Genomic DNA, 26,896 nt, shown 5'->3' with positions numbered 1-26,896 from the left:
GCAGTCCGGTTTCTGGGGTTCGTTTGGTGCACCGCAGCACTGTTTATTTTCGGGTACAGTGCATGCATAGGTCTGTGTGTTTCAAGCATTTTTCCACTTGCCTTCATAGGAAGAAGAGATGAGCGTTATCGAGCATGTCATATCCCGGCGGCCTTTAAGCGAGCGGTTGTCTATTGCTACCCCAAACTTTATTCTTGTTTCGATACGACGATACGACGATACGACGATACGGCGTCCTGAGTAGGCAGCTTATCTTAACTCCAAATTGGTTATCAACTTTGTTCATCTTGGCGAGTGACCACGCTGGGCTAGTAAGTTCGAGGGATACCTAAACAGGAAAGTAGGCTATTGCCCGTCATACTTGGATGTGTGAATGCTTCACTCGAGTCTTGGGTTACAGTCGGCGCGACCGGCATGTGAGAACGGTTGTTCTTTTGTCTCCGTCTACTGTGTCTTTTGTCTATTGTCGTCCTCGTGGTTTAACATTTCATCCTCAACACAAGAGCAACAACAAAAACAACGCACACACATCCAGCGGTGAAAACGTTGATGCTGCGGTGCCATTTCCGTCAGCCTCAGTTGGCGTACGGAGTATGAGAGAGATGTCAATGCTGTATGTCGTACTCCGTACTCCACAGGCTAGAGTCCAGTCCTCGGCTCACGTTCCAAACGGGAGTGTAGACGACGGCGACAACTTACAAATTGCCCTTCACCTTGCTCGATTGGGGAACTCTCGTCCGTTGGGCCACCGCCCCCCCGCCGCGTGCCTGGCTCGATTCACCAATTGACGGATGCACGGGTGCACAGGTGCATTTCTCTCCGAACATCTCGCCGCGCCGTCGCTTACCGTCGTGCCGTCGTAGATGTTATGTTTACGATGTAGTAGCAGCCGTCTGCTGGGTCTGTGGTTCCTCTCCGCAAGATGACATTCTCCATTTTTATTTTATTTTTATTTTTATTTTTATTTTTATTTTTATTTTTATTTTTATTTTTATTTTTATTTTTATTTTTATTTTTATTTTTATTTTTATTTTTATTTTTATTTTTATTTTTATTTTTATTTTTATTTTTATTTTTATTTTTATTTTTCTTTTTCTTTTTCTTTTTCTTTTTCTTTTTATTTTTATTTTTCTTTTTAGGAGCAGCAGCACTGTACTTCGTACAAACCCGGGACTCGAGGGCTTCCGGCAGTTTTGCCCATGGCGGCCAAATTTCCCCAGGGAGCCAACTGCCAAGCTTCAACTAGGCTGCCAGGGTTGTGGTCTCCTCACTCCCCTCGTCCCTTTTTTGTTTTTGCATTTACCCGGAGCCCGGGTCGCCAATCGAATTGTTTCGTTTCCATTGGGGGTTGGTCTATGGGTGCATGGAGCATGGAGCATGGGTTCTCACGGTTCATGCACCTGTCGGTGGCTTTCTCGGTGGGATCGGCATCCAGGAGACAAAGAATGGGGACACATACATTGTACGAAGTATGGAGCAAAACCTGCCATGCGCAGGAGACGTTTCTCCAAGGTGTGGCGGTTTGTCTCGTCACTTCTGGCAGTGTCGTGTAGATGCACGTTGGAGCAGATAGAGGAATACTCCTACTGCGTAGAGAGTCTTCGTCTCGACGTTGTACACATTCGACGTACGCCCGTCGAAATGAGCCTCGGCCAGATCCACCTACGAGTCCTCGCAAGAAGCAGAAGCAGAAGCAAACCCCACATTGTCACGATCCGCTGTTTCGACAAGTGGACGAGACCTTTGTGGAGAGTCGAGGGAGGGAGAGTACGATGTAGCTAGGAAAAGCAGGGAAGGTGGACGGTGGAAGGTGGACGCCACATTTTGATTTCCTTGCCTGCTTGCTTCTCGACTACCTTTTCCCCTCACGACGATCCCTGGTCGATTTTCCCCACACACAACTCTTTTTCTCCCCATCACGGCGTATCAGTAATTCCTACCGGCAATTGCGGGCAAGCGCCCCGTCTCAATGGGTCTTAGTGACACATGAGGCGTCCTCCTCCGACACTAGTGTTGGGCCTCATTGTTTATCCTTATTCCAACGACACGACTCCTGTTGCAACTGCGTAAGAGCAGGTCGTCCAGCTCGTCCAGCTCGTCCAGCTCGTCCAAGTCGTCCTGGTTAGAAATAAAGTAGACATTTTCGTCCTGTATTTTGGAGTGTAGAAGAAAAGAAGAAAGTACAATATATAAAATAAAAATAAAATAAAATGCACTGCACTGCACTGCACTGCACTGCACTGCAAATATACAAAGTACAGAATACAGACCACACCACCAACGAACCGTCCAAACTAGGCCCGCTTAATTCCAGTTCGGTCTTCGGGTCAGTGTCAACGCGATGTTTTGGTTGGCACGCCTTTCCCAGGTAAGTATCCCGTCGCAACGTACAACTTACAATGTACGCCGTCGCCGTCGACCTAACCCATGTCCCCATGTCCCCATGTCGCATTCATGCCTGCCGCTCTGCCGTCGTCGTGTCCTGTGCCGTCCCCTTGTGCAGAAAATAGGCGGCCGTTCGTACCAGACGTTGGACGAGTCGACAGGTGCTGGACAGCGTCTCAGTGTCCCCGGCGTAATTACGACATGGAGGGTGGTCTGGAGTGGCGAATCCCCAACAGAGCTGCTCCGCGGCGCTTCTCCTCTTTTCCACGTCACTGTTGTATTTAACCAAAGACCGTAGAAACAAAAACGCACAGCAGACAAAAGGTTTGGTGATTTCAGACAGGCTCCATGCGGGGTGGAAGTGGCGGCAAAGTTGGAGAGAGGCATGGTGGGTTTGGGATCGTCAGACTCCCTCCAGTTCGCATCCGCTGTGGATGGGCCGTCAGTACTCTCGGTGCTATTCTGTCCTTTGCTACCTCACACGGGCAAGGCACGTTTTTGATGGCCACGCACAGCAACGTGCGGAGTCTGCGTGTGTGGGTGTCCTCTGTAGCGTAGTCGAAAAAGAAAGAAGAAAAAAAAGGAAAGAAGAGAAAAGAAAGCGACTTATCGATCAACAATCTTGGGTCTTTGCACCAATCACCCATGCTTCCATTCTTCGATGTATGCTTCTTTCCTTCTTAGTCTACCCCTTCCACCCTAGTTTCATCGCAAAAGCTCAAAGGATGAGTGACAAGACCTTGGCGAGGAGAGCCTCCAAAATAAAGCAGACCTACGACAAAAGTAGTACTCCGAAGTGCGTAATTCGTACAATCGATGCTAACAACAAACATAACGCGTCTGTGCCTCTCCCGTCCAAGCCATCCCCACCGCAAAGACGGTCTCTTGTAAGATATGAACAATACTTGGACTCAATACCAGCTGCTCGGTCATGGGGGAATGAGGACGCCCCAATCTCCCCCTCTCTTTTTCAACTCTTTTTCAACTCTTAGTATCTTGTTATCCACCCGGCCTCAAAGTACATCTCCATAACACCAATCTACCGAAACATCCTGTACCTTGTTTTCTCCTTTGTCTCCGTTTCTCCTTGTCCCACAGTCTCCTCCCCCCCCCCAGGTTCCCCGCAGGTCGACACTCGTCTGCTCTCCCCTTCCGTTTCCCTCCTCATTCTCTTTTCTCCTCGCGGTTCAACCCCCGTCCTGGCAGAGTTGCTCTCCACACCCAACGGACATCGATAATACCACTCAGACACACAGACACACAGACAAGGGACATACACGCAAAATAACTTTATATTAATATAAAAAACCACCCGGCACCCGACACCCGTCCCCCGTCACCCACCACCCATCACTGGTTACCACCCTCTCTGCATTGTCCGTATTTTTTCCCCTATTCATCCTTTCTTCCAGAGAGCTTGGGTCTGCCGTTCCTCATTCGCCGTCCGAACCCTCTCCTTGTGTTATTATCCTTGCTATAGCTTCTGCTCACCCGCGAAATTTTATTTATTTCCCACCTCAATTTCTCATTTCTCTCTCTTTTTTTTCTTTTCTTTTTGCTCCTCACTGTCCTGTTACTTTGGTTCTGTTTCTCGCTGTGAGCTTCAGTCGAACCCGTTCTCGTTTTGTGTCGTTCGGTAACACGACCGCCGTCGTTGTATTTCGTCTTGTAAACGCGAAGGGACACAAAAAAGAAGCTGCGTCTCACAATCACAAAACCACCATGGGCGACGTCAAGAGCCACGACTTCGCCGACCAGCCCGAAGTCGTGCCCGCCCTGAGTCACGAGGAGCACGCGCCGGCCCAGACAACAGCAACGACAACGACGACGACAGCACCCAATGCTGCTGTTCTGGACGTGGACACCGAAAAACAGGTCGCGGCCCCGGACACCAAAGAGGCCGAGAGGGAGGGCAACGAGGTGACGGCCGCGCGCCGGCGCGACCTGCAGCCGCCCGCGTTCCTGGTGGGCCTGTCGGCCGAGGAGCGCAAGGCGATGGAGACGAAGCTGAAGCGCAAGATTGATTTGCGGCTGATGCCCATGATCATCCTCATGTACATTCTCAACTACATTGACCGCAACAACATTTCGGCGGCGACGCTGGGCGGTCTCAAGACGGACCTGAACATGAACTCCCAGCAGTTTTCGGTGAGTGAGGGGGGAGGCGGTTGAGGAGTTGAGTTGCCACGGTGCACTCTTTAATCTGGTCTGTCATGCTGACAATCTCGTAGACGGCCGTCAGTATTCTCTTTGTCGGGTATGTTGACGCAAAACGCACACAAAAACACCCATTGAAAACCACGGCCATCCCACAGCTAACACAATCAAGTTACCTGTTGATGCAGATTCCGTCCAACCTGTTTCTTAACAAGACGGGCCGGCCGGCCATCTACCTCCCGGCATGCGTAAGTGGTTTGGGTGTGAGCGCGGAATGTGTCGACCTGCACGTCGAGGCTAACCTCTCTCTCTCTCTCTTCCCAGATGATCGTCTGGGGCGTCATCTCGGGCGCCACGGCCGGCTGCCACAACGCCGGCCAGCTGTACGCCGTCCGCTTCTTCCTCGGCTTCATCGAGGCCGCCTACTTCCCGGGCTGCCTGTACTACCTGAGCTGCTGGTACACCCGCAAGGAGCTCGGCTTCCGCACGTCGATCCTGTACTCGGGCGCGCTGATCTCGGGCGCGTTTTCCGGCCTGATTGCCGCCGGCATCGTCGCCCACATGGACTACGCCCGCAACCTGCGCGCCTGGCGCTGGCTGTTTATCATCGAGGGCGCCATCACGGTCGTCATCGCCTTTGCCGCCTTTTTCATCCTGCCCAACTTCCCGCGCACGACCATGTGGCTGACCGAGGAGGAGCGGCAGCTGGCGGCGTGGCGCCTCGAGGAGGACATTGGCGACGACGACTGGATCGACAGCAAGCACCAGACGTTCTGGCAGGGCGCCAAGCTGGCGTTTGAGGACGTCAAGACGTACGTGCTCATGGTCCTGCTCTTCTGCATCGTCGCCAGCGGCAGCATCACCAACTTCTTCCCCATTGTCGTGCAGACGCTGCACAAGAACAACGTCGAGACCCTGCTGCTGTCGGCCCCGCCGTACGTGCTGGCCGTCATCACGACCTACTGCAACGCCATGCACGCCGACCGCACGGGCGAGCGCTTCTGGCACATTGTGGTGCCGCTGAGCGTCGCCATCGTCGCCTACATCATCGGCGTGTCCACCACCTCCATCGGCCCCCGCTACCTGTCCATGATGCTCGTCGTGCCCGGCGTCTACACCGGCTACGTCGTCGCCCTCGCGTGGATCAGCAACACCATCCCGCGCCCGCCCGCCAAGCGCGCCGCCGCCCTCGCCTTTATCAACGCCGTCTCCAACACGAGCAGCATCTACGCCAGCTACATGTTTGACAGCAAGTTTGCCCCGCAGTACAAGATTGCCTTTAGCGTCAACTGCATGACGGCCTTCATCTCCATCCTCGCCGCCATCGTGCTGCGCTCCATGCTCGTGCGGCTCAACAAGAAGCTCGACCGGGGCGAGTACGTCAAGGGCGCCATCAACGCGGTGCCCGGCGCCGCCGTGGAGCACGGGTTCCGGTTCAACATTTAGGTTTGGGGGTAGGGAGGGCGGAGAAAGTCGGCGGGGGAGGTGGGTCGCGAAGGGAAGCTTGGAAGAATGTCAGAAGGTTGCAATGTCCACGATGTCGGTATCTTAGAGGCCATTCGGGCCGTCAAAGCAACAAGAGGGGGCAGAGGCAGACTGCTGCAAGAGCACCGAGACGATGCTGGCCTAGGACCTCAGCGACGAAGAGAGCTCTTTCCCGTGTTGAATACAATCGGGTAAAATACACAAATGTCGTACATACATATGCAATTATGCATGGTGCCCAGCCCATTGTCCAGTGTATTGCGATGAGATGCACCCCAAAAGGAAGGAACGACAGTTGCTGGTGGCAGGCGGTTTGGGACAGGTGGGAAGGAGAGCAGCAAACGTCTCGCTTGGCAGCCAATGGGCAGGGTGCTGTCCTAAATAGGAAGGTCCCGAGGGCTTTCATCGCCGGACTCGTACGGTGCTCCGGGGTAGCCTGCGATAACTGTGTCTGGCCCCACTCCCCCACGCGGAAAGCACAACCGACAGACATCGTGCCATCGAGACAATGTCTCGTGATCGACTTTCGACGGTTGACAGCTTTCGCCTTTGATAGGACAAGCAAAAAGGAGGGAAGAAACTTGTCTCCTTGCGATCCTTTGCGCCGTATTGAAAAGTGTTTTGTCGGCCGTGTGTTTTTCTACTCTCACCAGTAACTCGGTCGTGGTGAGACGGAAGAGTGTTGAAGACAATGAGTGTCGAGCTTTATCTAGAGTAATGCGATATAATTTCGACACAATTTCTGATATCGGCGGGTCCCCCGTTTCTGCCTGTTTCTCTCGTCTCTTAAATGGCAGGACCACACGCGACCTTCGGCCTTGTGGTCCCTGTGATCCTTGTGACCCGTTTCTCTTCTCATTTCAATAGCGCCATGCAGGCGTCCACCGACGTCCATTAGGAGCTCTTATTGAGTACTTCGTAAGCTCTCCACGCAGGCCATTCCATTGCCCAGGAAATGGATGGGCTGTCACCCACGAGCGTAGCTAAATAGCACGACACTTGCTCTCTCTGCTGTTGAGCTCGGAAGAACAGGTCTTCGTGGTGTAAGTATCTTACATGTACGCCGCAGCTGCAAACGTGTAGTGAACTCGGCATACTCCGACGAGCGCAGACGTGTCGAGGCCACGAGTCGAACAAGGACAGCGGCCTGCAGATGACAAGCAGTGAGAAAAATGGAAACAAAAGGGGACAGAGGGAGAAAGCTCAGTGAAGGAAACCAAGGCTCAAAAGAAGAACAAGAGGAAATCGTGTAGCCAATCACAGGCGTTGTTGCTGTGTATGTGGATCCTTATCGGTCGACCCGATCATGCGTCCGCCAATCAGAAGCCGAGAAACTGGCGTATCGACTGCTGCAAATTTGTATGTGTGAGATACATGAGGGCCCCACCTGAAGGCGTTCCACATGTCGCTCACACCGTCGTGGCGGTCCCCATTGTTGCGTGTAAAATACCGACTCTTTTTCAGAGTTTTTACCACGTCTGTCTGGACAGCGAGTCTCTTTCGCAACACCACAGACCACCTTGTTTCTCCCGCGTCCCGCAGCGGCCCTCGACGGGTTTCGTCAGATCCCCGCCATTACGTCGTTGTACATCACTAGCTTTGCAGACCTGTCGTGTTTTGCAGTCGGTGGTTCGTACTCGGTACGACGTATGTCTCTCATCATTTGTGTATGGAAGGATGGAGTTCGGTGTCCCCTTCTATGAATTGCCTTTGAAACGCCCAGCAAAGGCATCTCACTCACTCTCTGTAAATATTTCTGCACATCTTCCTTGACTTCCCTGTCTTCTCTTCTTTTCTCGTGTCCTTGGCCAGCAAAAAGTTGGCCAGTCCCAAAGAGGCAACTGTGCCTCTTGGCTGGTCTTGGTTCTCGAGATGGTTTTTCGTTGATCGGCGCCTGCTTTGCTGCCTCTGTGCCTCTTTTTGTCTGAACAAGGCAGTTCCTACCGCTGTCAAAAAAGTAGGGTCGCAGGTTCGGCAAAAGGAGAAATGGAGATGGAGACATACATGACCGAAAGTACAAAAGGACCGAGCGATTGTTCCCTGACCCGTCGCCCCGACTTCATTCACGCTGATCGTCTCTCCTACACCGAAACGTGCTTTGCGATGCTTCAGTCATGCACATCTTCCTAAACACTCATCGCCATGACTCGTGCCAGGCTGAATGACAAAAAGGCACCCTCGCATATATCAGCCTTTCGTAGCCTCGCCTCGGCTCAACAAGGAACTAAGTTACTGCTGAGTACTTAGACAGTAAATCCAAAAGTACACTGGTACCGCCAGAATGCCAGAATGGCTCGCCACAGACCCTCTTTGCCTTGGCAGTCCTCGCTTTCCATCGCTTCTTTTCTCTCTAATTTCTTCTCTGCGACCATCCCACCGCCTCCACCGCTCCGCTCTCCACTCTTTTCCCCTTGTCTGCTTCGTTCGTTCAGCACACCGACCCGACCAGCGCGGCAACCGGCGCGGCAACCAGCGCGGCAACCGGCGTCGGCAAACGGGCTTTGCGGCCCCTCTTTTCGTGCCAGCTTTTCTGCTTCTTCAGTGTCTGATGCGGTTTGAACGGTCTTGCCAGGGCCTTGTCGGCGTCGTACAGTGTCTAGTAGTTCCTGCGCTGCTCTGTTTTGCGAGACGGGCCTTTTTCGCGGTGCAAAACGATACGCCGAACATGACTTATGAGGATGCTCGTCGCTCGTAGTTGTATGGCCTCGTACATTTGCAGTCGCATGCTTGTATACGAGGAACGACCAACATTATCTTGTTTCCAGTTTTTATTCGGTTTCATTTAATTTGGAGACGTCCGTTGGCCACACTGTAAATACGACGTCCAGTCATACCAGTCGTGGCCTGGCAAAAGCTGAATTCAGTGCTTTTGGCGCCTCGCAAGGCCTGTGGGCTTAGCCCAGGCCAAGGAACCTTCTAAAAGCCAAGGCCTAAATGCTGAGAACAGGCCCAACATTGCCCAGGGGGACACTGGCAGACTAGCTTGACGGCAGTGGAGAAGAAAAAGAGTACTCCGTACAGAAGACAGAAGTACCTTGATCCACCCCACTTTTCGCCCACGATTTTGACATAAACATCACCAAAAACACGGGAAAAGCAGCGGCTTCAAAATGCCGTAAGTCCACGATGAGCGCGTCATTTGCCACCAGCGTTTCTCACAATATTGTCTGTAGGAGACAGCGCGATTATACCGAAGATGACGTCAAGCGCGCTCTTCTTGCGATCGAAAACGGCGCATCTGTGCGGCAGGCTGCCAAGCAGAACAAGGTCCCCTTCTCTACCCTGAAAAGCCGCCGAAACGGAGCGTTGCCGGCATCGGACGCGTTCGAAAGCCATCAGAAGCTGTCGAGAGAACAAGAAAAACACCTCTGTGGCTGGATCATCGTGCAAGGCATGATTGGGCGCCGTCCTACGCACGCGGACATCCGGGCGATGGCTGCCAGCATAGTCGATCCAACTGGGCAAACCGAGTCCATCGGGAAAAGGTGGATGTCGGGCTTCATGCGTCGAAATCCGTCTATGAAGATGGCTCGAGCAAAGTCTTGATGCGAAACGCGTCGACGGCGCCAGCACGGAGCACGGAGCAAGGAATTGGAACAACGGTCCGTTACGGGGCAGGGCCAAGGACAATCACAAGCAAAAGGGCAAGTCGTCTGTCTGTACGAATTACGAACAGTGGAGAAAACTGCCGAGCCCTTGGGAAGGCTACTTTTGACTTTTCTAGAAGACGTGAAGAACACGATCAAAACTAAGAGATGACAACCGACAAAGGGAGTGGGCAACAGGTACAGAGTACAAGTTGAGTTACAACGGGACTACAAAAGTACAATATTTACCAAACGGCGAATGGGCCAATCCCTCTCTTCAACCTTCAATCCCTGTTCTTTGTCCCGCAGAGGTGTCTTTGTATCCCAGCCGCCGCTCTCTCCCTGCCTGAACCCAAGTCCTGCCCGTGGCCGGCAAGATTGCTTTCCATTGGAAGACGGTATGCGACGCCGTGGCAGAAATACTACAAGGAAATACGACAAGAAAGAACGGGGGAGGGAAAAACTTTTTCAAGCGCCACACTGGCTGTCTCTTTGCATGACGCACCACCAATCCAACGCCCACGACGAGAGACCAGAAGCTATTGTTTCGTTTGTCTTGTCTTGTGTCTTGTGTCTTGTGTCTTGTGTCTTATGTCTTCTGCATCTTGTCTTTTGTTTCTTTCTCTACCTTCTCAACCTCCCGCAGCTCTTCCTTGCCACCGTCATCTCGCAAGGTCCACAGGCCGTATTCACACGCCATAAAGTACGACGACGGGGCACATCCACTAAAACGACAGTGGGATCTTTACGGCGATTTTTATCTGGGACCATTGGTCCACTAATACCGCTAGGGCCAACTAGGACCGCACAGAAGAGAAAAAAAGAAGCATGGGGGCGGCTGTGGTCCGTCGTTTGGAGTCGCAGCAGTGGGGTCGCAGCAGCTGCTGCGGGCGTCATAGTTGGGGTGTTACATGGCAGATGGCCCAATTGGCGACCCTTTTTCGACCGTCGCCCACGCTAAGGCCGCTTTTGTTATCATGGCGTCTTCTCAGTCGTTGCTGGACCTGTTTGTTGCTTGTCTCATTTTTTTGTTACTGTTTTGCCTCGATTTTATTCGTCTATGCATGGCTTCAGTGCATACCGAGCGGCTTTTCATTATTTCTTTTCCAGTGTTTTCCGTGTTACTGGCCCTACTCGACTGTCCTTATTGTACTGTCAAGTCATGCAAGGCTCGACTGCCCCGTCCTCATTCTTAAAGTACTCCGTCCCCCCCCGAATTGCTTCTTCCTTGTACCTTTTCTCCTCCTACTTCTTCTCTTTCTCTCCCTCTTGGTTTTTCTTTTGCTGTTTTGTCTTCTTCTTCTTCCTCTCTTCCTCTTTCACTCTCTCTCACTCTTCCCCTCTTCATTCACTCTTTCATCTCACGATCCTCACCCCTCATTGCTCCTTTTCTTTTTGTTTACACCCCTCGCGACCGTCCTCGGCAGTCCTCCACGTGCTTTCTCGTCTTCTTCGAGGTCATGCAAGCAAGGCTCCTCCGCCCTCTTCTCCGTCTCCTCTCTCGCACGCCAGCTCACGATAGCACGCCGCCGCCGATGTCGACAAGATAATTCGACTGTCAACACATTCAACGACCACATCCTCACCAACACTGCGCCTCCTCTTTTTTACTTACACCTCTTTTTTTATTTACACCCCATCTTTTATTTACACCTCTTCTGTTTTGTACCCGTCTCCTCCACCTCTCCCCGTCCACCATGGCCACGCTCCCCGAAGTCGTCCCGTCGCACGCGGCCTACGAGCCCCCCCAGGTCGTCGGCTCGGGCCAGAAGCCCGACACGGGCGGCAACAGCAGCGGCGACGACACCGATGACAAGGCCCTCGCCGAGATGGGCTACGTGCCCGTGTTCCAGCGCCACTTTTCCATGTGGTCGTGCTTCAGCTTTGCCCTCAGCATCTCGGGCCTGTTTGGCACCGTCATGACCACCTTCTCGTACCCGCTGGACGCCGGCGGCGCCGCGTCCGCCATTTGGTGCTGGATGATCGCCGGCATCGGCGCGCTGTGCCTGGCCTTCTCGATTGCCGAGATCGCGTCCGCCTACCCGACGTCCGGCGCCATGTACTTTACCATCAAGTACCTGGCCCCGGAAAAGCACGTGCCCCTGGTCGCCTGGATCGACGGCTGGCTGAACCTCATCGGCCAGATCTGCGGCAGCGCCTCGTCCGAGTACGGCGCCTCGCAGATGCTGCTGGCGGCCGTGTCCATCGGCTCCGACTTTTCCTACTTCCCGACCCAGGGCCACATCATCGCCGTCATGGCCGGCCTGTCCATCTTCCACGCCCTCATCAACAGCATGACCACCAACTGGCTCAACAAGTTTGCCAAGACGTACGCCGTCTTCCACATTGGCATCCTCGTGGCCGCCTGCATCGCGCTGCTGGTCATGCAAAAGGACAAGCACACGGCCAAGTACGCCTTCACCGACGTCACCCCGACCTCCGGCTGGACCCCGCCCGGCTTCTCGTTCCTCTTCGGCTTCCTGTCCGTCGCCTGGACCATGACCGACTACGACGCCACCGCCCACATCGCCGAGGAGGCCAAGGACCCGGCCCGCGTCGTGCCCAAGGCCATCGCCCTCGCCCTCAGCTTCACCTACGTCGTCGGCTGGCTGTTCAACGTCGTGCTCGTCTTCTGCATGGGCGACCCGGCCGAGATCCTCGCGAGCCCCATCGGCCAGCCCGTCTCCCAGATCTTCTACAACGTCATCGGCAAGGGCGGCGCCATCTTCTTCACCGTCTCCGCCTTCCTCATCATGAACTTTGTCTGCATCACCGCGCTGCAGGCCGGCTCGCGCACCGTCTGGGCCTTTTCGCGCGACCAGATGCTGCCCGGCTCCGGCATCTGGTACCGCATCTGGTCCCGCACCGACACCCCCGTCCTCGCCGTCTGGCTCTACACCCTCATCTGCATCCTCATCAACCTCATCGGCCTCGGCTCCTACATCACCATCTCCGCCATCTTCAACGTCTGCGCCATCGCCCTCGACTGGAGCTACTGCATCCCCATCATCTGCAAGCTCGCCTACGGCAAGTTCCAGCCCGGCCCCTGGCACCTCGGCCCCGCCAGCAAGTTTGTCAACCTCTGGGCCTGCCTCTGGACCTCCTTCGTCTCCGTCATCTTCCTCTTCCCCACCGTCCGCCCCGTCACCCCCGACACCATGAACTACGCCGTCGTCATCCTGACCTTTGTCTTTCTTGTCGCCACCGCCTACTGGTTCATCCAGGGCCGCAAGTACTACACCGGCCCCCGCACCCACGCCCACGTCGCCGGTGGCGTCATCGTCCAGGCCAAGACCCCTGAGGACGCCTCCGACCCCGAGAAGGCCGCTGGCCTGCGCTCGGCCGAGCTGGGCGCCGAGGGCCTGCATCAGCGTCACCCTGCCGAGCTGCCCACGCATTAGATGTTGTGACTTGGCTCATGACTCTAGTTGGTGCAAGAATGCAAAAAAAGGGAAATCACAACCTATCAGGAGAGGAAGAGCAGGAGTAAGGGTCGCTTGCAATAACAGCTCCCAGGACAAATGAGTCAAGAGATACCCCCATGGATGCGCCTCTCGTTTACAATCCAAATACCCCTGGCACCTTTTGAGGTGCATACACCTATTTACTAGCTATACAAGAGCTTTATCTACAAAAAGTGTTCTATTTTATTTTCACTGTGCCAATAATTTGTGCTTGCGCTATGTCGCTCGTGAAGCGAAAGAAATTGTTTGACTGTCAGTTGTATTTGCTTGGCACGCCAGCGCACCAGGGTATTATGTACACCGAAAAGAGATCAAAGATACAGACGAAAACAGACCAGGTACCAACGCTTTCCCCCTTGTTCCCTCAGCGTTGTCGGGGTCAGCCAAGGTTGCACAATCAAATATAGCTGTCATCAACAGAGAGTGGCTGTCACAAAATAGTCACCATTGACCACACCGCTCAGTTTGCCGTGTCCTGAATTTCTTGGCACTTGTAGTTGTCAGGGCACGCGGCGTGAATGCCGTCGCGAGGGCAAGAGCCAGGGACTGTGCAGGCGACACACTCGTGGTGCTCACCGCATGACTTGTGCTCATGGTGGTGGTGATCGTGGCCGTGGTGATGGCCACCATGGTGGTGGTGGTGGCGGTGCTTGTCCTCACCACAACCGCCCTCCGATCCGCACTTGCCCCCCTTGTGGTGATGATGGTGGTGCTTATGATGGCCGTGGTGGTGATGCTTGTCCTCATCGCAGCCACGATCAGACTCGCACTTCTTGCCACCCTTGTGGTGGTGATGGTGGTGACCATGATGGTGATGATGCTCCTTCTTCTTCTTCTGGCATTCACCGTCACAAGTCATGCCGCCGTCCTCCTCGTCATGGTGATGATGATGATGGTGCGCTACGTCACGCTTCAGCTGAGTGACGGTCGCGGTCTGAGGGATGCAAAGAGTGTCACCAGCATTCAGATTGCAAGTACCATTCAGCCACGTGTTGGTCAATTGCAAATCCTCAACGGTTGTGTTGTAGACGGCGGCAATACTCTCACAATCATCCCCATTCTCAACAACGTACTTTGACTGAGTGGCAAGGCAGCGATCACAACAAGGCCTTGGGGTGCAGGTGGGTTCAATAGTCACCGTCTGGACGGAGGTCTTGGTCACAGGACAATACTTGGTGTCAGTTTTGGTGTGGTCAATGCACTTGGTCACCGTCCGCGAACGGATCATGGTGGTCGTGCACATTCTGGTCTTGACGAATGTCGTTGGGTCTGGGACCTTCATCGTGACGGTATTTGTGACTGTGACACACTCCTTGCAAGTTTTCGTCACTGTTGACGTTGGATTTGACTTGCAACCGCCACCCGAACAATGCTTCAGCTCGAGTCCGGTATTGCCCAGGTCAGCCTGATCTTGGTCTGCGGCATCTCGTGCTGCCACAACGTCACCCGCGGCAGCCGTAACAACAGCGTTGGGCCAGTTGAAGAAGCCTTCAGCATTGGCCAGCGCCAGGCCGGCACTCAGGAGAAGGACTGTCGACTTCATGGTGAGTCAGGGGTAGAAAACGAAGAACTGGGCTGTTTGGATCTAGAAGAGAGGTGTGGCAAAGGACAACGAGACAGTCAAAATGTAAAAGGATACTCAATAATGATGATGACGAGGATTCTCTTGGGAGATTGACGAGAGAAGAGAGTAAAGAGAGTGTGTGAGGGTGAGAAAGAAAAGAAGAAGAAAAGGGAGAGAAAGGGAAGAGGGAAGAGAAAAGGGGCGAGATGGATGGAGGAAAAGCAGAAAGGTAAACAAGGCAAGTTGCTCATTTGGGAAGGAAACACCTACCTAGCCCAGCAGCCATCTTCGCCTTCCAATTGACGAACACAAACAGTGTACACAAAGCATCTGTTGGGGCAACATGGTGCCAGTTGGAGAAGGCACGATCAAAACAATACGAGTTGAGGCAATAGCGAACAACCATAACCGGCGGTGGCAGCAAAACTATTAACATTGTAGTAGGAACGACTGGCAATAACAGCGCCCTCCCTTTTCTCACCATGTCGGGAGGAAGGTACGACAGGCAGCGATGCCCAAGGAACATCACAGGAGTGGGAAGAGTCAAGGAGTTGCTTGTACTTGGAGACAAAGGCGAGGAAAGAGCAACCCGTTGTCACTTGAGCACGGCTGTCTGAAGCCGATGTTCACTGGCCGTTGCAAGTCAGTCAACTATGTCAAAAAGGTCTCTATCGGGGAAAGAGCTATCCAATTTAGTCTTGTTCCCAAGGAAGAAGGTGGTGGTGAGCGCCTTCTCCAAGTTAGCAAGATCTTTTTGTCTCCTCTAAAGAGGTTAAAAGAAGCACTCTCATATGTAATGCCCGCCACTCCGTCATGAAAAAACTGCCTTCGTTAGAAGAAAGGAACGTAAAAAGATGAGAATTGTATTTTCTCTTCCGACCGGTATTATGCTAGTGGTATGCAGTATCTAAACAAAGCGTAGCCCTTAGGGTGCTCCTTCTCTCACGGGCAGGCCCCATACGAGGTACGCTCCTGCCCGATCGTTTCATTTTCGTGCTTCTTTCCCATTTTGGAAGAGTTCTTGTTTTGTAAATTAGTTTAGTAGGGTTTATGATCATGACCACGCCTGCCTCCACATACATGCGCTCCCCGTATCCCCTGGCGTCCTAATTGCAAGAACTCATACGCAAAAATTCCAAACGCCTGGTCAAAGTGCAACAACGACCCAGATATGTGTTAAGATAGAGAAGGAAACGAGAGAGATCACGGAAAGCACGGAAGGTGCAGGAAACATGAGACTAGGGTAACACAGAAAACAGGAAGAGACAAAAAAACGGAAAGCATGAACCGGAAATGGTGAGAAAATCGAAAATAAAAGGACAAAATAATCCAAGGAAAGAGCAAGCGTGTGACAAACAACTGTTAAAACAGGCACAGAGAAACGAAGAGAATTAAAGAGAGAAGGAGTAAGAGAGCTCATGGACGGAGCGACGAGGACAATACCAGTCGCAACTGCCCATTCCCTCCTATTCTTCGCCAGGCACGCCCGAAAATAGAGCGACACGCATCCGATGGCTCTGTCAGGTGACGTGTTAGCAGCGATTTCCAAAATAAACGAAGATGCAAGTGGCAGTTTGGAGCGGAACATACGTAAGGCAGCTTCGGGATGACGACGCCGAGCACGGCGAAGAAGTTGATCGTGAAGTAGGTCAAGTCGTAGTGGGTGTAATGCGTGCTGAGAAGGAAGAGGACAATAGGCACGCTGAGCAGGAACTTCTTGGCCGGCGTGTACTGCGCGCCGTCGTCGATCTGTTCCCACATGTTGAGGTTGTCGTAGGCACCGGCGTTGAAGTCGAAGGGCACGCCACGCACCCAATGAAACATGATGTAGGAGCCGAACATGTAGCTGATGTTGGTCAAGGTCCACGATGTCTCTTGTGATACGCCCGGTACTATGTCGTAAATGATCTTGAGAAGGCAAATGAGGACAATGTGCACCATCCACGCGCCTAGAGGGATAGAGGGATTGCGTTAGTATGTTTCTGGGTTGGCATCGGCATCATATGTTGATCCGGGCGTCACTCACCCTTGGCATTCACCCAGTTGGCGTTGCCATTCGGCAGAGCTGACTGGTCGCTCAGCTGCTCAAGCGGCTCGAGTGGCTCGTGGTAAACCTGGAGAATGCTACTAGATCTTCTCCTCCGGTTGGTCTTTGTGTCGGCCATTGCTGCGGACCGAGATGCCGAGGCGTTGCCGGGCGCGGCTAAGTTGCTCCCGCGACACGGGGGACGGATGCCCGCGTCGTAAGAGACGGTTCGGGGGAGGAAGATTGGGGAAGACAGCTTGACGGTATTGGGGAGGGACAACCTGGTGACGGTTTGTGCGTTCCCTCGCTTTCCGGAGAGTCGCGGATCGGGCGACGGTCGGGGATGGACAGACTAATTTGGCCGCTGGGGGAAACCTCACGTCAGCTGCAATTCTCACACGAAGGAAAGAATCAAATCGATGAGCTCAGCCAAAGTGTCCGAGGTTATCGGTGCGTCGCTGAGCAAAGGGCAAAGGTCGATTGGGATGAACTTGATTGGGTGTTCCGAGCCGAAGCATAAGCTACCACAATCCCGATCATCGCCAATTTTCGGCTCTAGCAAGGATCTAACGGGACGCAAAACAAGGGAAACAAACAGACCTTTAGGATGTCGGCCGAGCGAGGTCTGTATTGTCGACGCGAACGGTGGTGGGAGGTCGATGGCGGCGACAAGGCAACCAGAAAGATGAGGAAATTGGCCCGCCGATGCTGTAGCCTAGAGCGATGGAAACCGCGGCCTCGGGTCGTGGGAAGCGCGGTGCACACGGCCCGGTGACGGCACAGGAGAGAAGCTGTTCGGCTCGGAAAACGAGAATCGACAAGGGCAAGCAAACGAGGGATCGTAGTCGGCGGAGGCGACGCGTCTACCGGAGACGAAAAAGGGGGCAGGGTCGGCGATGGGATCGGCCTGGCGAAGATGGCTTTGTGATGCAAGAGTTTCCAGTCCTAGGACCATTCCGAGAACGAAGAAACAAAAGAAGACGTGTGCATAACCACCCTAGCTCTGGCGTGGGCGGCGAACACGGGCAGAAAGCACTGGCGAGAGAGTGAGCGGCTGACGCAGTTACAAAAGTGGACAAGGGGCTTTTCCCAGCGCTGTTAATGGGCGGCCGCGAACTGGGTCCCTGGGTCAGTGGAGAGGACTGGGCCGTTCGTTTCGGGGTGCAGTGGTACGGAGAACAGGCCTCGCGGCAATGACAGCTGGATGACAGGAGTAGAGAAGATTTTGTTCTTCTGTTGTTCGCTTTGTGAATCGGATTCGACACGGTTACGACAACGTTGTCACGGCCCCTTTCCGGTGGAAATTGGGGTCGGAGAATGGCAGGATCTGGAACTGTTGGGACCGTTGCTCACGTGATGTCACTGCGCCGCCACCTGACCCACTGCCACGCAACCGGAGACCACAAAAAGCCCGACTAGGAAGAAAGAAAACAGCGAAATTGAGCAGCACGAACCAGGGCGAGACTACGCGCGGCAAAAACAGCACTACACAACCCAGAAATTTAGTTCGTTCGAGGCATCCCTGATTTTGCAGAGGTTAGTCAATTTGAAAGGCCCCCAAAATTAACATTAACCCCCATTTATTAAATTGCTTTTCTGCTGCCATACCTGCAGCAAAAAGCCGCCGTCCAGACGGTCGGCTGTACGAGCCTGAGAGTGTCGAAAAGCGGGTGCGCGCGTCGGGAGACACTGGAGCGGCCGGCTCTGCAAAAAAATTTGAACGTGCTGATGAGAGCGTCCGACTGGAGGAGCAAATGCGGCCGTCTTGTGCTCCGCACAGCAAGCAAACGTACACCGATCTGGTGACAAGCTGAGGCTTCGCTGAAAGGTATAGCGGACGGCGGGATGGTTTCTCAACAAACCCAAGCGGCGACTGTCGGCGGGCGCAGCCGAATGGAGAGATACTTTCCGGCAGTTGCCACCGAGGCCGTATTTTGCATTGGCTGTGCATCGTATGGTCACCTCTTCGAGACCTGCCCTATGCGGACTTGCAAGTTTTGCGGAAGCAGCGCCGACGAGCACATGCTCTTTGGCTGCCTAACCGTTCCGGTCGCGAGCGAGTCGGCAGAGCCAGGTGAGGCTGCAAAGTCAGAAAGCGCTGCGTCGACATGTCCGTTCTGCCTCGAAGACAACATACACGTCGGAGCCTGCCCGCGGCTGTGGCAGACATTTGTGCCAAGCCCGACCAGCAAGCGCAGTGCGGCCGAGATCTCGACCGCTTGCTACTTCTGCGGTCTAGATGACCATTTTGGTGGTGATTGCAAGGACAACACCGGGGAGCACATCTCGGGCCGGCGGTATGCTCTTCAGGACGATATCTGGAACCGCAAGTACGTCCTTCAGTTCTCGGACCTCACAAAGGTAAAGTCCTTCACAGGGCCGTCCGTTCTTGACACAGATGCCGCGTCTACGACGGTGCTGGTGGTGCGGGGATCGAAACGGCAAAAGAAGGCCCATGCGGGCGCCGGTGATAGCAACAATGACGCGCAGAAAGGAGGTAGTGGCAGCAACATTAAAGCTGGTCCTGGCCACGATGCCAACACGAAGCCCAAGCGCAAGGGGAGGAAAGGAAAAAGCAAGGTCTCGCAATCAGAGCCTTCAACGGGGGCGACGAACGCTGGAGACCAGAGCCTTAAACTCACACAAGACAACTCGAACCCCTCAGAGCAAGCAAAGGCCAAAGGAAAACAAGCTGCTGCAGAGCCTCAAGTCTCTCTCCCGACTCTGCCAACGACGGCAACCCCTGCCCCGGTTACGGACCCGGCTGCAACGTCGGCGCCGAATCCAATCTCTCCTTCGACCGGTGCCCGTGATGCTTCTGCCGCCGTATCAAGTAATCCCAAGGCAGTGCCGTACTGGATGATCCACAAAGGAAAAGCGGCCCAAAGCCATGGTGAAGAACAAGGTCAATCTCAGGCTCCGGACAAGGCCTCAGCCAAAGCTGAACGCCGAGCTCGAGCCGCTGATCTCCAAGCTCAGCAGGAGGCCAAGGCCGCGCTCAAGGCCGAACGCAGGGCCCAACATGAAATTCAAGCGGCCGCTGCCAAGAAGCGAAAGGCGGAAGCGGCCAAGAAGAAAAATGCCGACGGGGCAAGAAAGAAGAGGAGGAGAAAATCGCAAGACGTGGAGGCCCTGCGTGAGAAATACCCACCCAGACGACGACGCGGCCGCAACGGAGATGGCCCGGGAGAAACCCAAGGAGGAGGTGAAGGCAATGCCGCTGCCTCATCCTAAGACACCAGAGCGATACCTGCGTCATGCTCCATACGGCTCGACCCCCATTCCATCGAGCAACGATCATCATCTGACGATCACCAGATTATCAGATTTGCGTTTTAGCCAATGCATTGCGCTGGGCTATGATATTTTATCGCTGTTATTTTTACTTGAAATTTTGTCGCCTTTGTTTACAGCATACTACGGCGTTCGAAGAAGGTTCAGCCATGGATACCAGCATAGCATTGTCTGTCCTCGCACTCAAAGTCGAGACACCAGGTCCGGAAAAGCATTCAGAAATCAAATTATGTGTTTCTTTTATTTCTCTCTGTGTATGTCTAGTAGGACTTTTCCCTTTCCGTGACTCTCGAAGGTGGCGATAATCTGCAGTGCGTCGCTTGAATCACGTCGCGTCAAAACGCGCCGGCGGTAGCTGTGCTCTTGCCCGGTCACGCGTTGCCTTCCTGCGAGTGATGTCCCAGTATCGCATATGCAAGCTGCCCTTGCACGCGGGGCCGATGTTCGTTGCTACTCCTGCTTGACGAAGACATGTTATCTGGCCGCTCTTGCCGTGCTCGCGGTGGCCATATGCTCCTTCCCAAGTACGCGAGTTGTTGAAGAGCCATATGACCTGTAGACGATCGCAGCTTCCCGCTCCATCGTCGGTCCCGCTTTCCTGTATCTCCCTTGGAGCTATGGCCACAATCCAGAGACGGCATGACACGGAAGGAGCCACCTGCTTCGTACAAAGGAAGGTTCACTGGAGGCATTTCCTCGGCTCCTGCCAGCGAATCATTTGGTCCGTGCAATGAACCTACCGTTTTCGGCACACTTTCAGTGCGCCCTTACTCTTTTGTTCCATTGTTCTGTCTCGTTTGTTTCTTGTCCAGTGGCACAAATCGAATGACTGCAATGTCAACAGAAGGATGGCGGTAAACAGTAAAGAATGCATAGCAAGACCGACCCGCTGACAAGAAAGAAAGAACGAGGGGCAAAGACGCGTTCTGGCTCGTTGCTTCTTCAACTGACCTGACCAATTCTTCGCTCCTGACTCGTCTCCTCTCATGGTTACTTTCGTTGCTCGAAGTAAAAACGAGGCAGTCAATCAGCTCGGACTTGAAGTGGAAAAGCACCTCTATCCCAATCCCCGTATCGCCTCCGTTTTCTTGCTCTTAATCACGGGTCTTGACATCCTCACTCTCGTCTCCCATGGCCAACGAGCTCTTTCCTCCATCTGTTCATTCTGCGCTCCCCGCAAAAAGCTGCATTGCGGCCCTTGCATCGACTGCTCTAGCATCGGGCCCTGATGCGGACCTGCAGTGGTCGCTGCGTTGGCCATCGATCAAGGTGCTGTCGCTCCCGATGAGCTTAAACTACAAGTTCGCGGCCATGGTCTCGTTCCCGTGGCCCACGCCTTGGCCGCACCGTTGACGTATCCGATGTTGCCAGCAGAGCGCCTGTTTCGTTTCAACGGGCACTTTTGTGCCGCATGGCGACTTTGAGACCTCACTTTTTCAACGGTGCATCCCCACGTTAGGCATCGCCAAAATGGCACGTTCAGCACACCTTGGGCAACTGTCGCAGCGCGTCTACTACGTGTCAATTTCCTGTCGGTTTGGCGTCTGGCACTGTTTGGGCCAATGGCGTGTTGTGCCCGCCCTCCTTGCACCGCCCAGCCTATAGCTGCAGGCGTGTCCGCTCCACCCGACGAACCTCACCGTCCCTCGACAGCGAACCAATTCGTGAATCCCGTGCCTTTAGCACACAGCATGCAGGTTACTGGTTGGAAGAGGCTGCAGGTAGCTGCAGGCTGCATGCACAGATGCCCCTGCAACCATCCGCCCCCATCAACTCGTCTTCAAGACCAGGAAGAAACGAGCAAGAACAAAACGGCAACAGAAGAAGGGAAACCGGGCGAGGGAGTGTACAGATCGCCCGACGAGCCCCCAACTCGACAAAAGAGCTCTTGCGAACCAGTCAGAGAACGTGAAACAAAGGCCGTTGAGACCGTTGCTTTTCCAGATCTCAACTGCCTCCTTCTCGTCCTACGAAGCACTGGTTGATGTGAACAGCTTGGTTTGCCAAAACCGCGAACGAAGGCAAATCAAGTTACTCGCAGCGAGGTGGAAGAGGGATGTACTCCTTACACTGTTGGATTCGAAAAGACAAAGTCGTCTACAGTACATTGCTGTGAAAGCATCGCAACAGAAAGTAAGAGTTGGACCGGTTCAGATACAACAGACCCAAACGGGACTTACAAAAACCTTGCGCTCCCATCCGAGCTTTGTCTCTACGACCCCACACGGAGCCTGAGGCCCACGAGCATCCCGCCACCTACTTTTTATGCCTGCCTTCTGTCTGCACAACCCTTCCGGTTAAGAAGGGGGACCTGCATACAAGCTGCATCGAATGAGTCACTCCTCACCAGTCGTTTCTGTCAACCGCCCCAGTCGGGCGACGACTCCTGCAAAGGGGGGTCTCTTTGGCTCGCTATTCCTTTCCTGTCTCTTTTGTCCTTATTCCGTCGCTTGCAGATCGCACACGGGAGAGGAAAAAGGTTACCTCACTTTGCTCTCCTCCCACGACATCGCGACCGCGCCGCGCAGAGCAAATCGCGTGGAAGATGCCGCATGAGCTATCATCGGTCGAGTGACGGCCACTGCAGGGGACCACGAGTGTGGAGCCTCAGGACTTAGATGCTCGAAGAGGGTTGAAGAAAGAAGGTGGCTAGTGCCGGTCCTTCTGCGACTTCCCGTCGCGTTCTGTCCGCTCTCCTCGCTCCTCGATCGAGTCTATCATTCTGCTACGACGAGGATGATTGTAAAAGGGAAGAGATGAGTATATCTGGGAGTCCGCCCTCGAGCCAGAACCCCCTCCCTCTCGACCTTCTTCTTTCTTCTTCCTTTCTTGTTTTATTGTACGCTTCCTTTATGCTTTTCCTTCTCGTTGTGTTTTCTTTCTATGATCTAATCCCCTCAAACACATCACAAAACCGTGCCACATCTAGACCTGTCTCTCCTGGCGAGAACAGAATACTCACCCAGGAACAGCATCATCCCAGAAAAGTCTGGTTATGAGAAACAACGGCTGAAACTTGTCATATTATACACTACTACTACTACTACTACTATTCATACAAAATCCCCCCATCAAACAACTTTATAATTCTCTTGTTTACTTGTGCATATTCATTAGCTGCTACCCTTTTCTGTACATCTCTCCCACCATATCTACTTTGGACTCTGCAAGACCTCATACTGTGTCAAAAGGAAGCCAGCATCACATTGCCGGGAACAACCAAACCACAAACGCTGTGTCCTCGTATCGCCACAGCCTCAATCAATCTTGGGAACAGCGTCATGCTCGTTCAGTCATGGCTTCAGCACCGCAATCTTTCTATTGCCTCTGGCAGGAAGAGCGCATCCGTGAGACTCTCTTTGACATGCTCCCCAAGGAAGACGTCTGCTCCGTCCGCCTGGCCAACTCAGCTTGCTGCAATTTGGTTACCAAGCGTCTCTTCATGCGCACCCACCTAGCCTTCACCGCAAACACCTTCACCAAGGCCAGCCGTGTCCAGGCGCTCTCGCGCATCGGTCACCATGTGGAGCATCTCACATTCTATCTTGAGCACTCGGAAGCCACCTTTTTGCCGCCTCTCATCCACCCGCTCACAGGCCGCGAGATCAGCTTCCTATACACGCCTCACACGTGCATGGCCTCCGTGCTTACCCGGCCCAAGTACACCAACTCCGAGCTGGGCGATGTCCTGACCCAGCAGTACCCGCCGCTCTTCCATGCCGCCACCAACGTGCCCTCATTCCTGAATGCCATGCAGCACATGCCCAACATTCGCCATTTGACCATCAAGTGTCCCGGACAGGATCCCAAGGAGCGCTACCGCCGCAGTATTGTCGACTACGCGCTCATCAGCCTGCGCATCTCCATTGAGCGGGCGCCGCTGCACAAGCTGTGCAAGCTGTCCCTGTCTGGTGTGCACCCGGCCGCATTCAACTACCTGCGTCATGTATCTGGCTTCGGCAGCCACCCGTCGGCCGCCCGCCGGTGGCGGCAGATCCGCAAGCTGTATGTGTCGGTCGATGCATGGGATTTCTATGGCTCGTCGCCTGGCCTGGATCACCTCAAGATCATGGACGACTTCATCCGCCACATGGCGCCGAATTTGGAAAAATTCTCCTTCACATGGCTCGGTGACAAGGGCTGCAGCAGTGGCAGCGGTGTGCGCAAGGGTCCTTGTCCGATTGCGCTTTCGGGCGATTCGCTCTTCTCGCCACGGCCTGAAGGCCCCAAGAAGCTTTTCAACGAAGTCACGGGCCCCATGTCACCCCTGCCCCCTGCGCCCCGGCGGGAACCCATGCACTTCCCGCACCTGCGGTGTCTCACGATTCGCAATGCGGCCATGAACACACCGCAGCTGCGTGACCTGGTTGACCGGCACAATCAAAACGTTCGCGAGTTTGACTTTGAAAACGTGTCGCTCGTGGATGGCGGCAGCTACGAAGAAGCCTTTTCGCGGCTGCTGGACGAGAAAGGCAGCGGTGGCCTGAAGCTGTGGTCCCGCACGCGCAAGGGCGACAGCAAGCCACAGAGCAGCGATGCCGCGGCGGACGGTGAGGTTGCCGCCCAAAGCTCTTCGAGCTCTTCTAGCTCTTCTGGCTCTTCTCATAACAATGGAGCAGGCCAGGGCTCGCCTTCTGGCCACCAGAGCTTCCGCTTTGCGGCAGCATCGTACACCGGATCGCTGTCTTCTGCATCGTCGACCGTCGTGTGTGGGCCTAGTGCCGTTGCGGCGCCAGACGACGTGGAGCTGTCTTCGCCGTCCGCAGCTGTTGCCGCCGTCTCCAGAGAGCTTCTCGACTTGGAGGTGGAAGATCTCGAAAACTACTTAGGTCTGGGGTCCGAGCTGCCCTTTATGCTTGACTCGCCGTCGGACGTGTCTGTATCTGATGAGGCACAACCCTACATGCGAGCGCCGCCACCGCCTCCAATCGAGGAGCTAGACGAGGAACTCGACAGTCAGCTTCTCGATGACGAAAGGATTGAGGATGATGGCGAAGTGGTCGACGATGATGGTGGGCTTGCATCTGACATCGCTGCAGCCCATGAAGCCAGCTTGACCTTTACGACCCATTTCAAGAAGAGACGCATTCGCCGGTCGCACAGACGTCACCACTCAGACGGATACAGCAAGGACACCGAGGAGCGCCGGTCCCGATCCCACCGCCACCATGACGGGCACACGCACAGCCATCACCGCCACTATTCGGACCAACACGACGACAAAAGCCATCCTAGAAAGAAAGAGGACCGGCGGCGCGAAACGTCTCGCTCGCACTCGCGCTCCCACTCTTCGCACGGCCGCCGCCGCAAGGGGCGCAAGGACAAGGACTCGCCCAGCTCGTCTGGGTCTGGTTCTGGGTCGCCCAGCACGCCTCCACCTCCGGCCCTGCCGGCCCTGGCTGTGCTGCACCATCCCTTTGCCCACCGCACACCGCCACCCCAGCCACCTCAACCGCGGCCGGCCATTGTTGGGCAGGACACAACGGCAGGCATCGACGACGATGTCTTCCGTCCGCGTACCGCGCCCGACTCGCCGCTCATGGCGCCTCTCAACATCTCGGCACCCATCCTCGTGCCCAGCCCGCACCCGGTGGTGCTCCAGCCCACCGTGTACGATCCCTCGGCCACTGTGACGGCGACAGCCATTGCCGCCGCAACGGTGTCCGGGTTGTCGCGAACCACGTCATCGTCCTCGTCCTCGTCGGCTCGTGGCCGTCAGGTTTCGGCCGGACCCGTCGAGGATGACGGCCTGTCGGCCATCCAGCGCCAGATTCTCCAAGAAGAAAAGCAGGCCCAAATGAACCAAACCGAAAAGCGCCAGATGATGGCCGACGACGCCGATGCACGCACATCGGCGCTCAAAAAGGCCAAGGAGGCTGTGCTGGCCAAGCTGAGCCGCGAGTTCAACCGGCGCATCGGACGTGAGACGACACAGCTGTCGGCCGCGGCGTCGGCGGCTACCATGGCAGCAGCGGCGGCGTCGGTGTCGATGGGCATGCCCACGAACAATTACGGGATACCACAGTCGGGTGGATCCACATCCACATCCACGTCGCAAGACAACCACTACTACCACCACCACCACCACCACCACAACGCGGCTGCCACGGCAACACTGTCGCTTCTTGCCGGTCTCCGTCTCCGGGAGCGGCTGTTTGGCACCGAGTCGATGACTGCATCCGCCGCCCCGCACCTGGCGCTGCCGTCGGTGGCCATGGACCAGTACCAGCACCGCAGCATGGAGAGCAACTCGGCGGTTGTGCCGTTGATTTTCAGCCGGGCGTGAGGCGGAGCAGGGCTGCTTTGTTATGTCTACGGAAGAGAAACAATGGCGGTCTCGTAGGTGATGGCATGGTTTACTGCATTGTCAACGATTTACGCTTTTGACGGTCTTTCATGTCTGATGTCTTTATTGTCACGACTTTATGTTTTATGTATTGTGCACAACCTTCTCTTTACCACTCCTTATTTATTTATTTTTCAACTTTTTGTATTTTTTTTGTATTTTTTTTCCTTCTTTTATTTCATTTATGTTTTCTATTTTTTTTTTTAATTTTTGTTCGCTTGCTTGTGTGTGAAGTTTTATATTCTCTATTTTCAAGAAACCGCCTTGAACCATCTTTTGCCATTGTGATATTGAAAGGTGAACTATCAAATAATACCAGACAAATAATACTCGCCCCGTAATCACGGAGTACATACGCGTGGCTTTGGATGTTCTAGGTTCCAGGGCGAGACAACCGGAGAAACGACGCAACCGGTAGCATATTTAAAAGATGGCCTTCGATTCGTTGGTTCTCGCCTTGCAATGGACTTTATCCATTTATTGTCGGTCGGAAGATATATTAGCAGGACCGTTATTTCAATTTTACTAGGCCTGGGAGGGTATTGCCGCTGTCTGGCCCCGTTTTCTGTCAGCTGCTGATTTCCCTGG

At 54.3% G+C, this 26,896-nt stretch overlaps 8 protein-coding genes across 8 annotated transcripts; 6 read left to right on the top strand and 2 right to left on the bottom strand.

The window, feature by feature from the left end:
- Positions 1 to 4,107: 4,107 nt before the first annotated feature.
- On the top strand, positions 4,108 to 5,988 carry SPBR_02567 (MFS transporter; the record flags this gene model as incomplete). Its single annotated transcript, XM_040760870.1, has 4 exons — positions 4,108 to 4,533; positions 4,617 to 4,642; positions 4,715 to 4,790; positions 4,867 to 5,988. 4 exons carry the CDS (start codon positions 4,108 to 4,110, stop codon positions 5,986 to 5,988), a joined length of 1,650 nt encoding a protein of 549 aa, XP_040621145.1.
- A 3,165-nt stretch (positions 5,989 to 9,153) lies between these two features.
- On the top strand, positions 9,154 to 9,573 carry SPBR_09146 (uncharacterized protein; the record flags this gene model as incomplete). Its single annotated transcript, XM_040767272.1, has 1 exon — positions 9,154 to 9,573. The coding sequence occupies one exon, from the start codon at positions 9,154 to 9,156 to the stop codon at positions 9,571 to 9,573; it is 420 nt and encodes a 139-aa protein (XP_040621144.1).
- Positions 9,574 to 11,311: 1,738 nt separating this feature from the next.
- On the top strand, positions 11,312 to 13,015 carry SPBR_02660 (amino acid permease; the record flags this gene model as incomplete). The annotated part of the gene is made up of 1 exon (XM_040760963.1): positions 11,312 to 13,015. One exon carries the CDS (start codon positions 11,312 to 11,314, stop codon positions 13,013 to 13,015), a length of 1,704 nt encoding a protein of 567 aa, XP_040621143.1.
- A 523-nt stretch (positions 13,016 to 13,538) lies between these two features.
- Positions 13,539 to 14,928, bottom strand: SPBR_02808 (uncharacterized protein; the record flags this gene model as incomplete). Its single annotated transcript, XM_040761111.1, has 3 exons — positions 13,539 to 14,156; positions 14,217 to 14,608; positions 14,913 to 14,928. The coding sequence occupies 3 exons, from the start codon at positions 14,926 to 14,928 to the stop codon at positions 13,539 to 13,541; spliced, it is 1,026 nt and encodes a 341-aa protein (XP_040621142.1).
- A 1,180-nt stretch (positions 14,929 to 16,108) lies between these two features.
- Positions 16,109 to 16,807, bottom strand: SPBR_03229 (protein ORM1; the record flags this gene model as incomplete). Its single annotated transcript, XM_040761532.1, has 3 exons — positions 16,109 to 16,159; positions 16,233 to 16,591; positions 16,669 to 16,807. 3 exons carry the CDS (start codon positions 16,805 to 16,807, stop codon positions 16,109 to 16,111), a joined length of 549 nt encoding a protein of 182 aa, XP_040621141.1.
- Positions 16,808 to 18,648: 1,841 nt separating this feature from the next.
- Positions 18,649 to 19,902, top strand: SPBR_02880 (uncharacterized protein; the record flags this gene model as incomplete). The annotated part of the gene is made up of 1 exon (XM_040761183.1): positions 18,649 to 19,902. The coding sequence occupies one exon, from the start codon at positions 18,649 to 18,651 to the stop codon at positions 19,900 to 19,902; it is 1,254 nt and encodes a 417-aa protein (XP_040621140.1).
- A 1,191-nt stretch (positions 19,903 to 21,093) lies between these two features.
- On the top strand, positions 21,094 to 21,315 carry SPBR_09150 (uncharacterized protein; the record flags this gene model as incomplete). The annotated part of the gene is made up of 1 exon (XM_040767276.1): positions 21,094 to 21,315. One exon carries the CDS (start codon positions 21,094 to 21,096, stop codon positions 21,313 to 21,315), a length of 222 nt encoding a protein of 73 aa, XP_040621139.1.
- Positions 21,316 to 23,257: 1,942 nt separating this feature from the next.
- Positions 23,258 to 26,248, top strand: SPBR_02293 (uncharacterized protein; the record flags this gene model as incomplete). The annotated part of the gene is made up of 1 exon (XM_040760596.1): positions 23,258 to 26,248. The coding sequence occupies one exon, from the start codon at positions 23,258 to 23,260 to the stop codon at positions 26,246 to 26,248; it is 2,991 nt and encodes a 996-aa protein (XP_040621138.1).
- Between the last annotated feature and the right edge of the window lie 648 nt (positions 26,249 to 26,896).

Source organism: Sporothrix brasiliensis (assembly GCF_000820605.1).
Source record: "Sporothrix brasiliensis 5110 chromosome Unknown Cont17, whole genome shotgun sequence".
Classification (NCBI taxonomy): Eukaryota; Fungi; Ascomycota; class Sordariomycetes; order Ophiostomatales; family Ophiostomataceae; genus Sporothrix; species Sporothrix brasiliensis.
The sequence above is the reverse complement of the archived record's forward strand: the minus strand, read 5'-3'. Positions and strand labels throughout refer to the sequence as shown.